General features: G+C 38.4%; 1 protein-coding gene across 5 annotated transcripts in view; it reads right to left on the bottom strand.

Annotated features, from left to right (window-relative positions):
• The window catches only part of smad2 (SMAD family member 2), a 182,588-nt gene that overhangs the window by 147,188 nt on the left and 21,048 nt on the right, over positions 1-14,352 (bottom strand). For all 5 annotated transcript variants that reach the window (XM_061876987.1, XM_061876985.1, XM_061876989.1 and 2 more), the window contains 7 exons: positions 11,716-11,909; positions 11,496-11,630; positions 9,832-9,906; positions 9,648-9,701; positions 4,870-5,082; positions 4,636-4,773; positions 2,559-2,703 (listed from right to left, as the gene is read on the bottom strand). In XM_061876987.1, the coding sequence (XP_061732971.1) occupies positions 2,559-2,703; positions 4,636-4,773; positions 4,870-5,082; positions 9,648-9,701; positions 9,832-9,906; positions 11,496-11,630; positions 11,716-11,909 (954 nt within the window). The remainder of the gene's footprint in view (positions 1-2,558; positions 2,704-4,635; positions 4,774-4,869; positions 5,083-9,647; positions 9,702-9,831; positions 9,907-11,495; positions 11,631-11,715; positions 11,910-14,352) is intronic.

The raw sequence follows: 14,352 nt of genomic DNA, 5'->3' as shown, positions 1-14,352 counted from the left end.
AAAATCTATCCTGGAAGTGCGTAAACTTTATTCAACATTTCTTGCAGTTTGAAGTTAACCGCCACCCAAGTGTTAAAAAAAGATGATCTTGTTGAATGTCCCAGCAGGACTCGGCACCTACTGGATCTTTAACTGAAAATGTGGACTACAGATAGGGTGACTATGAACATGCTAAGTCTAGAACTCTGCAGTGTGAACCATAACACTAGCAATAGTCGACCACTGATGATCGTAAAATCCAATCACAAATAAACTTTGAGATGACAACACTTATTATAACACTTGATTCTTACTGCCTTAAATTCCTAACTCCATGTAACTTGTAGTCCAGTGCTTCTCATGTATTTTCTGCCACAAGCCCCCTGAATGTAATTACCATTAAGATCTTGGTAATATGTATTCATGTATCTGTACGACGCACTGTGAGTTACAATCTTAATAGATGCCGTTATTCCTGTCACAAACTTCTATTTCTTGGTTTATGTTAGCTCTGTACACGTGTTCCTGTGTGCTTACTACTTCAACCGGGTCAAACAGGAAGCCTCATTAATAGACTGAGCACTGCTGCCACCTAGCTGCAGGTTTGTGTATTGTTCAAATAGAATACTAGAGCCTAGAGAAATAATGCTACTTGTGATCCTGAAATATTGTGTAAATTCTTGTATAACATATTCTGGTCCAGTCCTCAATTACAGAATGATTAACATGCTGAATATTACATTTTATGAAATAATAATGATGGTTAAAACATTGTTATGCAGTTATATGAAGCCACCCCCCTCCTGAAAATTATGTGTCCAGGGTACACATATTAATGGTGAAAAATTATACCTATTGAGTTAACTATGGAAATGTGTTTGATCCTGATTAAATATTTGAATCGTTTGACAGTATATATATATATATATATATATGTCTTGATTGGAATATCCCGAGAATAGTGCTCGATACCGTGGTAGAGCGCAATATGTAGGTGTGGGAAAAATCACAAGACTACTTCATCTCTACAGAACTGTTTCATGAGGGGTTCCCTCAATCATCAGGAGATTTTTCATCTCCTGATGATTGAGGGAACCCCTCATGAAACAGTTCTGTAGAGATGAAGTAGTCTTGTGATTTTTCCCACACCTACATATTATATATATATATATATATATATATATATATATATATATATATATATATATATATATACATACACACACACACACACACACACAGTATATATATTTGCCATTCTAAAACCTTAATTGTAGCCTAATTTAGCCAATCCTTTACCACTTTTGACGTGTGTTTGGGGTCATTACCCTGTTGAAACACCCAACTGCGCCCAAAACCCAACCTCTGGGCTGATGATTTTAGCTTGCAGAAGCTTGCCAGAAGCTTATGGGTGGCTTTATTGCAGTGAAAACTTGTCAAGGGACATGTAAGCAAATATTAACATTGCTGTATACCCATAATAAACTCATAAAAGAAGCAAACTTCATGAATGTTGTTTGTGATTAACATGTATGTGCTCCAATCACTACATCACAATAAAATAAGAGTTGTAGAAATGATAGAAACTCAAGACAGCCATGAAATTATGTTCTTTACAAGTGTATGTAAACTTTTGACCGCGAATGTATATTGATGCTGTGAAAACAATACTTTCAAATAAAATTCTTGGTCACTGACCATCGGTTCCATCATTGGAACCATAATCAACATCTAACTCAAAAAAAGGGAGTGCATAGCAAAATGTACACTAAATCATATCCAATGCATATTATCTAAACCAGTGGTTCTCAAATGGGGGTACGCATACCCCCTGGGGGTACTTGAAGGTATGCCAAGGGGTACGTGAGATTTTTATTAAATATTCTAAAAAGTGCAACAATTCAAAAATCCTTCATAAATATATTTATTGAATAATACTTCAACAAAATATAATAAACTGTGAAAAGAAATGCAACAATGCAATATTCAGTGTTGACAGCTAGATTTCTTTATGGACATTTTCCATAAATATTGATGTTAAAGATTTCTTTTTTGTGAAGAAATGTTTAGAATTAAGTTCATAAATCCAGATGGATCTCTATTACAATTCCCAAAGAGGGCACTTTAAGTTGATGATTACTTCTATGTGTAGAAATCTTTATTTATAAATTAATCACTTGTTTATTTTTCAACAAGTTTTTAGTTTTTTTCCAAATAGTTCAAGAAAGACCACTACAAATGAGAAATATTTTGCACTGTTATACAATTTAATAAATCAGAAACTGATGACATAGTGCTGTATTTTACTTCTTTATCTCTTTTTTTCAACCAAAACTGCTTTGCTCTGATTAGGGGGTACTTGAATTAAAAAAAAATGTTCCCAGGGGGTACATCACTGAACAAAGGTTGAGAACCACTGATCTAAACCACAAGTATGTGGTTTAAACTTAGATTAAAATCACAAGTCGGTCAGTTTTGAAGTTACATGTGTTGTGAAGTAGTCGCAAAATTCTAGGGTTTTTTCAACTGATTGTAGTCAACTACTCTTTGATGTGTAGGTGATGTGAAAAGAGGCATACCTGTATTCAGCACCCCAGCCTTTAACAAAGCTCATCCTGATGGTGCACATCCTGGTCAGCTGGTAGACTGCCTCAAAACCCTGATTGACAGACTGGGCCAGCAGCGCAGCAAACTCTTGGTTATTAAAAATCTTCAGATTACAGCCTAGAAATGCAGAAGACGTGGGATGAGGCTTCATTTGACTTGCACGGACCGAAACATCTTTGAGCATTTGTGTGGCGTGACATGCTTTTTATAAGAGAGATGAGTGCATTGTAAGAACACAAAATGCCTTGAACACTTCAACAGTGTGGAATGTTTCCATTGTATTGTGTTCTGAAGCAAAACAAAACATCTGTGAAACTGCCGGGCGTTAAACCATGAGGAGGGCTATAATTCACGAGCGGACAGCTCAGACCAGGACATCTGCACGTGATGCTCGTGTTACTTATACGCAAATGTGTACAACTTTGTTCACGCTGCTCTTTGGCCAAGAATGAAATGTTCAAAGTTGCGTGGATACAAATTAGTCAGCGTGTGTGGGTGAGCAGCTGACAGAAAAAACAAGTCATGCTGTGAAGAGCATCGGCTGCGCTTCTTTGAGGAGCTTTATTTTTCATATGAGTGTCATTTGTAGAAGGAGCTCGTTACGTAATCACAATATGACATGTTTAGTTTCTCACATTCTGCAGCAACATACTGACTTATACTATTCTAATTTGGTCATCAATGTCATTTTGAGTGAATTTTTTTTTATGACAGACACTAGGGTTGTCCCGATCTGATATTTGGATTGGATCGGCTGCCGATATTTGCTAAAAAATGCGTATCGGCAAGGCATGGGAAAATGCCGATCCAGATCCAGGTTTAAAAAAAAATCCAAGGCACCAATTTAAATAATACATTCCACTTTTCTGCTGCTCCCTAATATCCGTTCCGCATTCTCCAGCACACCATTAATACATCTGCAGGTATGTGTCCTAACCGTTAAGATGGCCATGTGAAAGATACCGGTAAAAATGTCAGCTGTGTGGGATTTTTTTTTTTTTTTAATATAAATATTTATTTATAATTTCAACATTCACAAACAGTTGAGAAACAATAATCAAAATAAGTCCAACAACAGTACAACACATAACAAGACATTATTAAAAACAGTACAAAACAGCGCCAGGGGGTTGTAAATTCAAAGTAACAAAAATAGAATAGAAAAAAATATATATATATAATAACCAAAGTGTAAAGCCATAGGCTCACTCAGATTCAGTAAATAACTTAAATTTGGAACACAAGCTGAGTGGGGTTATTTTACCCTACAAAACGAAAAAGATGAAGAGGTGGAGTGCAAAACATTCCACAATAATGTCAGGCATGGTGGTAAAGTTGTAAGACATTTTAATGACTCTTTAGAGTGAGAGGCTTTTAACACAGCCTCACTCATCATTGATGAACACAGGAGCATCTTGAAGTGCTCGCCTTTGTTAGAAAGAATCTCCCCATTATGCTAGGACTTCACACAGGACTGGGGCAAACAACTGAAGGGAGTGTGTAGATAGTTATTTTTTTTTTTTAAGTTCACACTTGTATCCCACTCAGGTTGTCTGTGTGTTTTGCTTTTTTTTTTAATAATGTTTAAAGCATTATTGGTAGGGCTGTGAATCTTTGGGTGTCCCACCATTCGATTTAATATCGATTCTTGGGGTCACGATTCGATAATATATCGATTTTTTTGGATTCGATTCAAACTCACCTTATTCAGCTGGGTAATTGTTATCAAGAGTACTAAAACCCTTTACAACATGAATCTGACAGCTAATTAGGCTAAATAACTTAGGCTATAATCGGCCAGTATCGGTATCGGATCGGAAGTGCAAAAACAACACCGGTATCGGATTGGAAGTGCAAAAACAACACCGGTATCGGATTGGAAGTGCAAAAACCTAGATCGGGACATCCCCTAACAGACACACAATAAAATGAGGAGGAGCCCTGCCTGGATAGACCCAAATGCAGAGCTGAACAGTGGCCCAGTAAAAATACATCCTGATATGAGGTTTGGATTTCCTTCTTTTTTTTGTTTTAAACCAGTGTAATTACCTGGAGGTATCTTGCAGACTGTGGCGGGGTGCCAGCCGTATCGTTGGTTGCAGTTGGGACTCTGGACAAAAATGGCACTGTCGCTGAGGCACTCGGCGAAAACCTCACCTCCAATATAATACAACCTCACGCCACGGCCTGCGGGGTGCATTGCAAATATAGAAGCATTAAAAAGATATTCCAATGAAAATCTTCTCAGCCTTTAACTGGTAGGTGTGTTTACATATTAGATACCTATATGCCTCCTTGTCATTTCAACAGTTGCGTTCCTGTTGACGTTGCTGAGTAGTCCGAGGCAGAAACGTTCAGAGTTGGAGGGGTCAGTGAAGCCATCCACAGTAAGAGAAGGCTGCGACGCGTGGAAGGTTTCTCCAACCCGCTGGTTGAGCTCATAGTAGGCTATAGAGCACCAAAAAGCTGGTTCACTGTAGGTAACAGGCTGAAGGTCTGGTGGGGAAACCGGTTTCAATAAATACCTTTTGTTTGGAAAATGGTGACATTTAAACTCCAATGTAAACATAGAAATAATGGCTGCCATAGTTAGTTACAAGTTAGTTTGTTACAAGTTTATTCACAATACCATATAACATTTACAATAGTGGTGAATATCATCATTTAAAGATGTTGGTACGTGAAAGGGTCCCCCAAATAAGCTAGAAGAAGCTTTCGATAGGGGGTCCAAAGGACAATATATACATGGAAAGATCAAACATGGTAGCAAGCACGTTTGATCTTTCCATGTATATATTGTCCTTGAATATCTAGTCTGAAATTTAAATTTATATGACATTATGAGATGAGAAAAAAAATACAGCAACACGGTAGTTGTTCTATCACTGCAACAAACAGCTACGAAATAAAAACTTCAAATTGCTTACCAGACTTGTGCAAAACTCTAAATTGAATTGAGAATGTGAATTAAATTTGAATGGAGGTTGCAAACACGAAGTAGATTTGTCAGTTCCAGTTGGAATTGAAAAAGGTATACCGTTTTGAAATTTTAATTGATACTTTCGGTATACCAGAATCAACAACTCAAACTATTTGTCAAACTACTCCAAAGTCAAAATGCTCAATTAGTTCAGGACATGTAGCACTCTTTGTACTTATTGCTATCATGCTAGGTGTTAGGATGCTGACTGCTAGCTTTATGCCTACAAAATTGGCCAACACGCAAAGTCATAGATCAGGGGTCACCAACCTTTTTGAAACCAAGAGCTACTTCTTGGGTACTGATTAATGCAAAGGGTTACCAGTTTCATACACACTTAAAAAAAATTGCCAGAAATAGCCAATTTGCTCAATTTATCTTTAATAAATAAATCTGTAGATTAAAAAAAGTGTATTTCTGTCTGTCATTCCGCCGTACATTTTTTTCCTTTTGTGGAAGGTTTTTTGCAGAGAATAAATTATAAAAAAAACACTTAATTGAACAGTTTAAAAGAGGAGAAAACACGAAAAGAATGAAAATTAAATTTTGAAACAAAGTTTATCTTCAATTTCGACTCTTTAAAATTCAAAAATTCACCGAAAAAAATGAAAAGAAATATGAGCTAATTCGAATCTTTTTGAAAAAACAAATTTACCTTTAATTAATTAATAAATAAATAAATAAATATATACATATATATACATATATTATATATATATATATATATATATATATATACATATAAAAATGGGTATTTCTGTAGAGAATAAATGATGAAAAAAACACTTAATTGAACGGTTTAAAAGAGGAGAACAGGAAAAAAATTAAAATTACATTTTGAATTATAGTTTATTTTCAATTTTGACTCTTTAAAATTCAAAATTCAACCGAAAAAATGGAGAAAGACTAACTAATCCAAATTAAAAAAAATAATTTATGGAACATCACTTGTAATTTTTCCTGATTAAGATTAATTTTAGAATTTTGATGACATGTTTTAAATAAGTTAAAATCCAATCTGCATTTTGTTAGAAAATATAACAAATTGGACCAAGCTATATTTCTGACAAAGACAAATCATTATTTCTTCTAGATTTTCCAGAACAAAAATTTTAAAAGAAATTCAAAAGACTTTGAAATAAGATTTAAATGTGATTCTAAAGATTTTCTAGATTTGCCAGAATAATTTTTTTGAATTTTAATCATAAGTTTGAAGAAATATTTCACAAATATTCTTTGTTGAAAAAACAGAGGCTATAATAAAAAATTAAATTTAATTTATTATTCTTTACAATAAAAAAAAAATTTTTACTTGAACATTGATTTAAATTGTCAGGAAAAAAAGAGGAAGGAATTTAAAAAGGTAAAAAGGTATATGTGTTTAAAAATCCAAAAATCATTTCTAAGGTTGTATTTTTTTCTCAAAAATTGTCTTTCTGAAAGTTATAAGAAGCAAAGTAAAAAAAATAAATGAATTTATTTAAACAAGTGAAGGCAACACTAAATTGGCCCTAGTGTGTGAATGTGAGTGTGATTGTTGTCTGTCTATCTGTGTTAGCCCTGCGATGAGGTGGCGACTTGTCCAGGGTGTACCCTGCCTTCCGCCCGATTGTAGCTGAGATAGGCGCCAGTGCCCCCCGCGACCCCGAAAGGGAATAAGCGGTAGAAAATGGATGGATGGAAGACCAAGTCTTTAAAATATTTTCTTGGATTTTCAAATTCTATTTGAGTTTTGTCTCTCTTAAAATTAAAAATGTCGAGCAAAGCGAGACCAGCTTGCTGGTAAATAAATAACATTTAAAAAATAGAGGCAGCTCACTGGTAAGTGCTGCAATTTGAGCTATTTTTAGAACAGGCCACCGGGTGACTCATCTGGTCCTTACAGGCTACTTGGTGCCCGCGGGCGCTGCGTTGGTGAGCCCTGTCATAGATAATCTTAGGCGCTATCTTAAACCTAACTTAGCATGCTAGCCAATTTTGTACATACAAAAATATAACTCAATTGTTGTTACCATTTTTAAAACGATGGAAAAACACTTAAATTCCCAGAATCCTTTGCTTTATCAAAGTATAGTGTATGCGCTCTTCTCTGGGATTCACTAGTTTTGGTCTCTGTGCTACCAGGATTTAAAGTCGCCTCCTCAAAAAATGTCAGCCAGAAAAGATATCTTTAAGCCAGCAAAGCCAAACATCTGCTAAAGTATTTACATAAATAAAAGTTAAATTGCTCGTTAACTTTTCTGAGAAACAGCATTTTCCAGACTGATATGAACATGTCCACTGTGAAGGACACCGCTTGTCAGAAAGTAAAATAACTTAGTTTTACAGTGGATGCTTACATTGTCACCTAAAAGACACTCAACTATAGGTTTTTTTTTTTCACTTAAATTTACATTTGTAAATTTGATTACAACATTTTAGCTTTATGTTTGTTTTCAATTAAAGTAGGTGTGCTTATCCTAAACATAACTGCCACAATTTTACACAGTGTAACATTTTAAAGGGGAACATTATCACAAATTCAAAAGGGTTAAAAACAATAAAAATCAGTTTCCAGTGACTTGTTGTATTTTTGGAAAATTTTTTCAACATTTTACAGGTCCCGGAATATCCCTAAATAAAGCATAAAAGTGCCTTTGTTTCACTATCTTAGAAACCACTATCGATTTCCCTGTGACGTCATACAGGGCTGCCAATACAAACAACATGGCGGTTACCACAGCAAGATATAGCGACATTAGCTCGGATTCAGACTCGGATTTCAGCGGCTTAAGCCATTCAACAGATTACGCATGTATTGACACAGGTGGTCGGAGTATGGAGGCAGATAGCGAAAACGAAATTGAAGAAGAAATTGAAGCTATTGAGCGAATAGCTATTGACGCTATTTGGCCATAGCGTGGGTGTACCTAATGACGTGGCCCACAGCATGGCTGCCTTATTAGCATCGCCGGTAAAATGTGCGGACCAAACGATCAGGACTTTCGCATCTTGTGACACTGGAGCAACTTAAATATGTCGATTGGTAAGTGTTTGTTTCGCATTAAATGTGGGTATTTAGTTTCAAATGTACATACAGCTAGCGTAAATAGCAGGTTAGCATCGATTAGCATAGCATGTTAGCATCGATTAGCTGGCAGTCATGCCGTGACCAAATATGGCTGATTAGCACATAAGTCAACAACATCAACAAAACTCACCTTTGTGATTTCGTTGACTTAATCGTTGCAAATGCATCTGTAGGTTATCCATACATCTCTGTGCCATGTCTGTCTTAGCATCGCCGGTAAAATGTGAAGACACTCTGGTACATTCAATGGGGGTCTGGTGGAAGATTTCTTGCCAGTGGTGCAACTTGTATCCCTCCCTGTTAGTGTTGTTACACCCTCCGACAACACACCGACGAGGCATGATGTCCCCAAGGTTCCAAAAAATACTCGAAAAAACGGAAAATAACAGAGCTGAGACCCGGTGTTTGTAATGTGAAAATGAATATGGCGGGTGTGTTACCTCGGTGACGTCACGTTCTGACGTCATCGCTAAAAGGCCGATAAACTGAAAGGCGTTTAATTTGCCAAAATTCACCCATTTAGAGTTCGGAAATCGGTTAAAAAAATACATGGTCTTTTTTCTGCAACATAAAGGCATATATTGACGCTTGCATAGGTTTGGTGATAATGTTCCCCTTTAAAGCAATTCATATATCGTACTGTGGCCTTAATACTCTGAAATATCCTCTTGTAAGACTTGAGACTGTTACATCCCTACTAACTAGGCTAACTAGCGAGTTTGTCGCCGCATTGTCTTGCAATTCAGTGTGACGTTCAGGCTCCGGGAAAACAGTGAGTACTTGTGGCTAAACAGCATTCAACCAATTGTGTTTTGATTTTATTTTATTGATATTGTAGTGGGTTTACATAATTCACTCAGGAATTTATCTGAATTGTAATAAATTTAGTTCAACTTCCTGTAATTCCAATTCAACATCCTGTGAAATGAAGCCATTTCAACTCAATTACCTCAAAATCCGCAATTTTGCACACCTCTGTTTTATAGAACGGAAGGCAGAAAGCAGACTTACCCAGGCTGTGACTGACCGGTGACAAGGTGTTGGGTGACAGTTCTGCTGGTGAACCTAGCACAGACAAGGCAATATGTACTGTATGTATTTGAAAGAAATGCCAATGTATCATCTTGGCTGCAACTACTGCTAAAGTCCAACAGCAGCAAGTAGACGCGACAAAAAAAAAAAAAGACAAATTTACCTGATTCCATACTTTGATTCATCTGCTGGTCACTAGCCTCGCCATCCTCACTGATGTAGCCAGGCGGGGGAGTCTCTGCATTAGAAAATAATACATGAATTACGCTTACTTGAATGGCAGACAACAAGAAAAAATGTTCCTGCTGAGATGTAGTACTGGTTCACAACAGTCATTCAATACTTCTACTAGTTGGTTAAAGGCCTACTGAAACCCACTACTACCGACCACGCAGTCTGATAGTTTATATATCAATGATGAAATATTAACATTGCAACACATGCCAATACGGCCTTTTTAGTTTCCTAAATTGCAATTTAAAATTTCCCGCGAAGTGTCGTGTTGAAAACGTCGCATAGTCTGCTTTAATCGCATAATTACACAGTATTCTGGACATCTGTGTTGCTGAATCTTTTGCAATTTGTTCAATTAATAATGGAGAAGTCAAAGTAGAAAGATGGAGGTGGGAAGCTTTTAGCCACAAAAACACAGCCGGTGTTCCCTTGTTTAAAATTCCCAAAGAAGAAGCTTTACTATGGATCAGAGCAGTCAAACGAACATGGATCCCGACTACAAGTCAACCGGCAGTTTTCGGGGAGAAAATTGTGGTAATAAGTCGCCTCTTACCGGAGACATCAGCAGAGCTTCCATCCTGCTGCAGCTGCGGTGACTTCCCTCAGAGACTCTGGCGTCTACACACCCGTGGCCACACCCCTCCGACTTTCAGGTACTGTTTAATCTCACTAAAACACTAGCAACTCAATAGGTAGATAAGGGATTTTTCAGAATTATCTTAGTAAATGTGTCTGAATCACTCCTACTGCAATCACCTTTTTTTCTTTTATTTTTTTTTTCTTTTTCTAGTCCTTCACTCTAAATTTCCTCATCCACGAATCGTTCATCCTCGCTCAAATTAATGGGGAAATTGTCGCTTTCTCGGTCCGAATAGCTCTAGCTGCTGCTGGTTATGATTGTAAACAATGTTCAGATGTGAGGAGCTCCACAACCCGTAACGTCACACGCACATCGTCTGCTACTTCCGGTAAAGGCAAGGCTTTTTTATTAGCGACCAAAAGTTGCGAACTTTATCGTCGATGTTCTCTACTAAATCCTTTCAGCAAAAATATGGCAATATCGCGAAATGATCAAGTATGACACATAGAATGGACCTGATATCCCCGTTTAAATAAGAAAATCTCATTTCAGTAGGCCTCTAAACAATTACAACTTTTTTTGAATTATAAAGTCAAAGTACAGTGGATGAAGAAGTGGAACATACTGGGTTCACACTTTTGCCAAACTTGGTAGAAATAAATATATGCAACACAGATACATTTTGTAATATTTGTGTTTCTTTAGGCCACCCGAACGCCTCCCTAGGGAGGTGTTTAGGACAAGTCCAACCGGTAGGAGGCCACGGGGAAGACCCAGGACACGTTGGGAAGACTATGTCTCCCGGCTGGCCTGGGAACGCCTCGGGATCCCCCGGGAAGAGCTAGACGAAGTGGCTGGGGAGAGGGAAGTCTGGGTTTCCCTGCTTAGGCTGTTGCCCCCGCGACCCGACCTCGGATAAGCGGAAGATGATGGATGGATGGATGGATAGGGAATATGTGACACATTACAATCACGTTAAGAAGGTTTAGCATCTTGTGGTTCTACATACAGACCTGGTATGTAGTTGTTTGGAGGATCTATGCCGGCAGGGAAATTGGTGTTTTCAGGGATTGAATTGGTGAAGTCATCTAAAGGTGGAAGCTCAGTCAAAATCTCTGTGTGGCGTGGCACCAACACGGGGGGCAGCACTGAAGACGAAAGAGGTCCAGATTGAACTTTGATGGCACCCTGATGAGATTTTCCCACAAATCGACTTCAAAAGTGTTTATTTACCCGGCGTCTCCACCCTCTGGTAATGGTATGGGTTGACGCACACTTCATCCTTCTTGAGGTTGAAGGCAAACTGGCAGTTGTCAATGGCTCGCAGCTCATGGTGGCTGTGGAGATCTGGCCATCGCCACAAGCGACAGTAGATGACATGTGGCAGGCCCTTACGATGGGACACCTGAAGACGGCCATCCAGTGACCTGATTACATTTGAAAGAAGACGGCTATCACTTGCGAAACAAGGTATGATACAGTATTACCTAAAAAGAACAATTTACAACATTGAACACACCACCGTATTCACTATGGAATTCATTTTGTATTTTACTTAATCCATTTAGTGCCAGGTAAGAAAATAAATATGAGTCACAGTACACATACAGTGAAGAAAATAAGTATTTGAACACCCTGCTATTTTGCAAGTTCTCCCACTTAGAAATCATGGAGGGGTCTGAAATTTTCACGGTAGGTGCATGTCCACTGTATGAGAGATAACCTAAAAAGAAAAATCCAGAAATGATTTTATAACAATTTATTTGTGTGATAAAGCTGAAAATAAGTATTTGAACACCAACATTATTATTTGGCGTCCTGGGTATGACGTTAAACTACATCCAGGCATGAGATGGGAGGTTGTGTGTGGGGTTAGTGAGTCCCAACTAACGTCTATAAAATGCACACAAAGAACCGTTTGCACCTTCTCTTGTGACTGGCGGGTGGTCAGCGCCATAAAGCTGAGCGGGTCCCTGGGTAAATGGGACGCGGACAACCAACTGGACAGACTAAGTTCACCAGCCCAGTAAGGCAATTAGTCTAGGAGAAGGATCTCTGATATAAAATACCCCTTCCAACCCGCACCAAGCCAGCGTAGAAGGTGTAGGCTAATAACCAGCATGAAAAGTATGCCAAATGGCAGAAACATGCTGAGGCTTTCGTCCAGCAGTGGACTGACAACGGCTGATGATGATGATGATTATTATTTGGTAGAGTAGCCTTTTTTTGCAATTACAGAGGTCAAACGTTTCCTGTAGTTCTTCACAAGGTTTGCACAGACTGCAGGAGGGATTTTGGCCCGCTCCTCCACACAGATCTTCCCTAGATCAGTCAGGTTTCTGGGCTGTCGCTGAGTAACACAGAATTTCAGCTCCCTCCAAAGATTTTCAATCGGATTTAGGTCTGGAGACTAGCTAGGCCACTCCGGAACCTTTATATGGTTCTTACGAAGCCACTCCTTGGTTTTCCTGGCTGTGTGCTTTGGGTCATTGTCATGTTGGAAGATCCAGCCACAGCTCATCTTCAATTATCTGACTGAGGGAAGGAGGTTTTTGGCCCAAATCTCACAATACATGGCTGCAGTCATCCTCTCCTTAATACAGTACAGTCGTCCTGTCCCATGACCAGAAAAACACCCCCAAAGCATGATGCTACCACCCCGATGCTTCACAGTAGGGATGGTACGCATCATTCTTCTTCCTCCAAACACGCATAGTGGAATTATGACCAGAAAGGTCAATTTTGGTCTCATCTGTCCACAAAACTTTTTCCAATGACTTCTCTGGATCATCCAAGTGGTTATTGGCAAACTTAAGACGGGCCTTAACATGTGCTGGTTTAAGCAGGGGAACCTTCCGTGCCATGCATGATTTCAAACCATGACATCTTAGTGTATTATCAACAGTGACCATGGAAACAGTGGTCCCAGCTCTTTTCAGGTCATTGACCAAGTCCTGCCGTGTAGTCCTAGGCTGATTGCTAACCTTTCTTAGCATCATTGAGACTCCACCAGGTGATATCTTGCATGGGGCTCCACTCCGATTGACCGTCATGTTTAGCTTCCTCCATTTTCTAATGATTGCTCCGACAGTGGACCTTTTTTCACCAAGCTGCTTGGCAATTTCTCCAGAGCCCTTTCCATCCTTAAGGAGTTGTATAATTTTGTCTCTGGTGTCTTTGGACAGCTCTTTGCTCTTAGCCATGCTGAATGTCTGGGTCTTACTGATTGTATGGGGCGGACAGGTGTCTTTATGCAGCTAACGACCTCACACAGGTGCATCTGATTCAGGATAATACAGTGGAGCGGAGGAGGACTTTTAAAGGCGGACTAACAGGTCTATCAGAGTCAGAATTCTAGCTGATAGACAGGTGTTCAAATACTTATTTCAGACCCCTCCATGATTTCTAAGTGGGAGAACTTGCAAAATAGCAGGGTGTTCAAATGCTTATTTTCTTGACTGTATATTACACGTAGGGATGTGTTGATCGGGTGGATTTTCGTGACTAAATTCAGTCGTGGTCAAAAGTGTACATACACTTGTAAAGAACATAATGTCATGGTTGTCTTGAGTTTCCAATCATTTCTATTTTTTTGTGATGTAGTGATTGGAGCACATAGTTGTTGGTCACAAAAAGCTTTCATGAAGTTTGCTTATTTTATGAATTTATTATGGGTCTACTGAAAATGTGGGCAAATCTGCTGGGTCAAAAGTATACATACAGCAATGTTAATATTTGCTCACATGTCCCTTGGCAAGTTTCACAGCAATAAGGCACTTTTGGTAGCCTCTGCTTGAATTATTGACCGCAAAATTGGTGCAGTTCAGCTAAATGTGTTGCTTTTCTGACATAGACTTGTTTCTTCAGCAT

This window comes from Nerophis ophidion, linkage group LG17 (genome assembly GCF_033978795.1).
Source record: "Nerophis ophidion isolate RoL-2023_Sa linkage group LG17, RoL_Noph_v1.0, whole genome shotgun sequence".
In the NCBI taxonomy this organism is placed as follows: Eukaryota; Metazoa; Chordata; class Actinopteri; order Syngnathiformes; family Syngnathidae; genus Nerophis; species Nerophis ophidion.
Note: the sequence above shows the minus strand (reverse complement) of the source record. Positions and strands in the feature narration are given on the sequence as shown.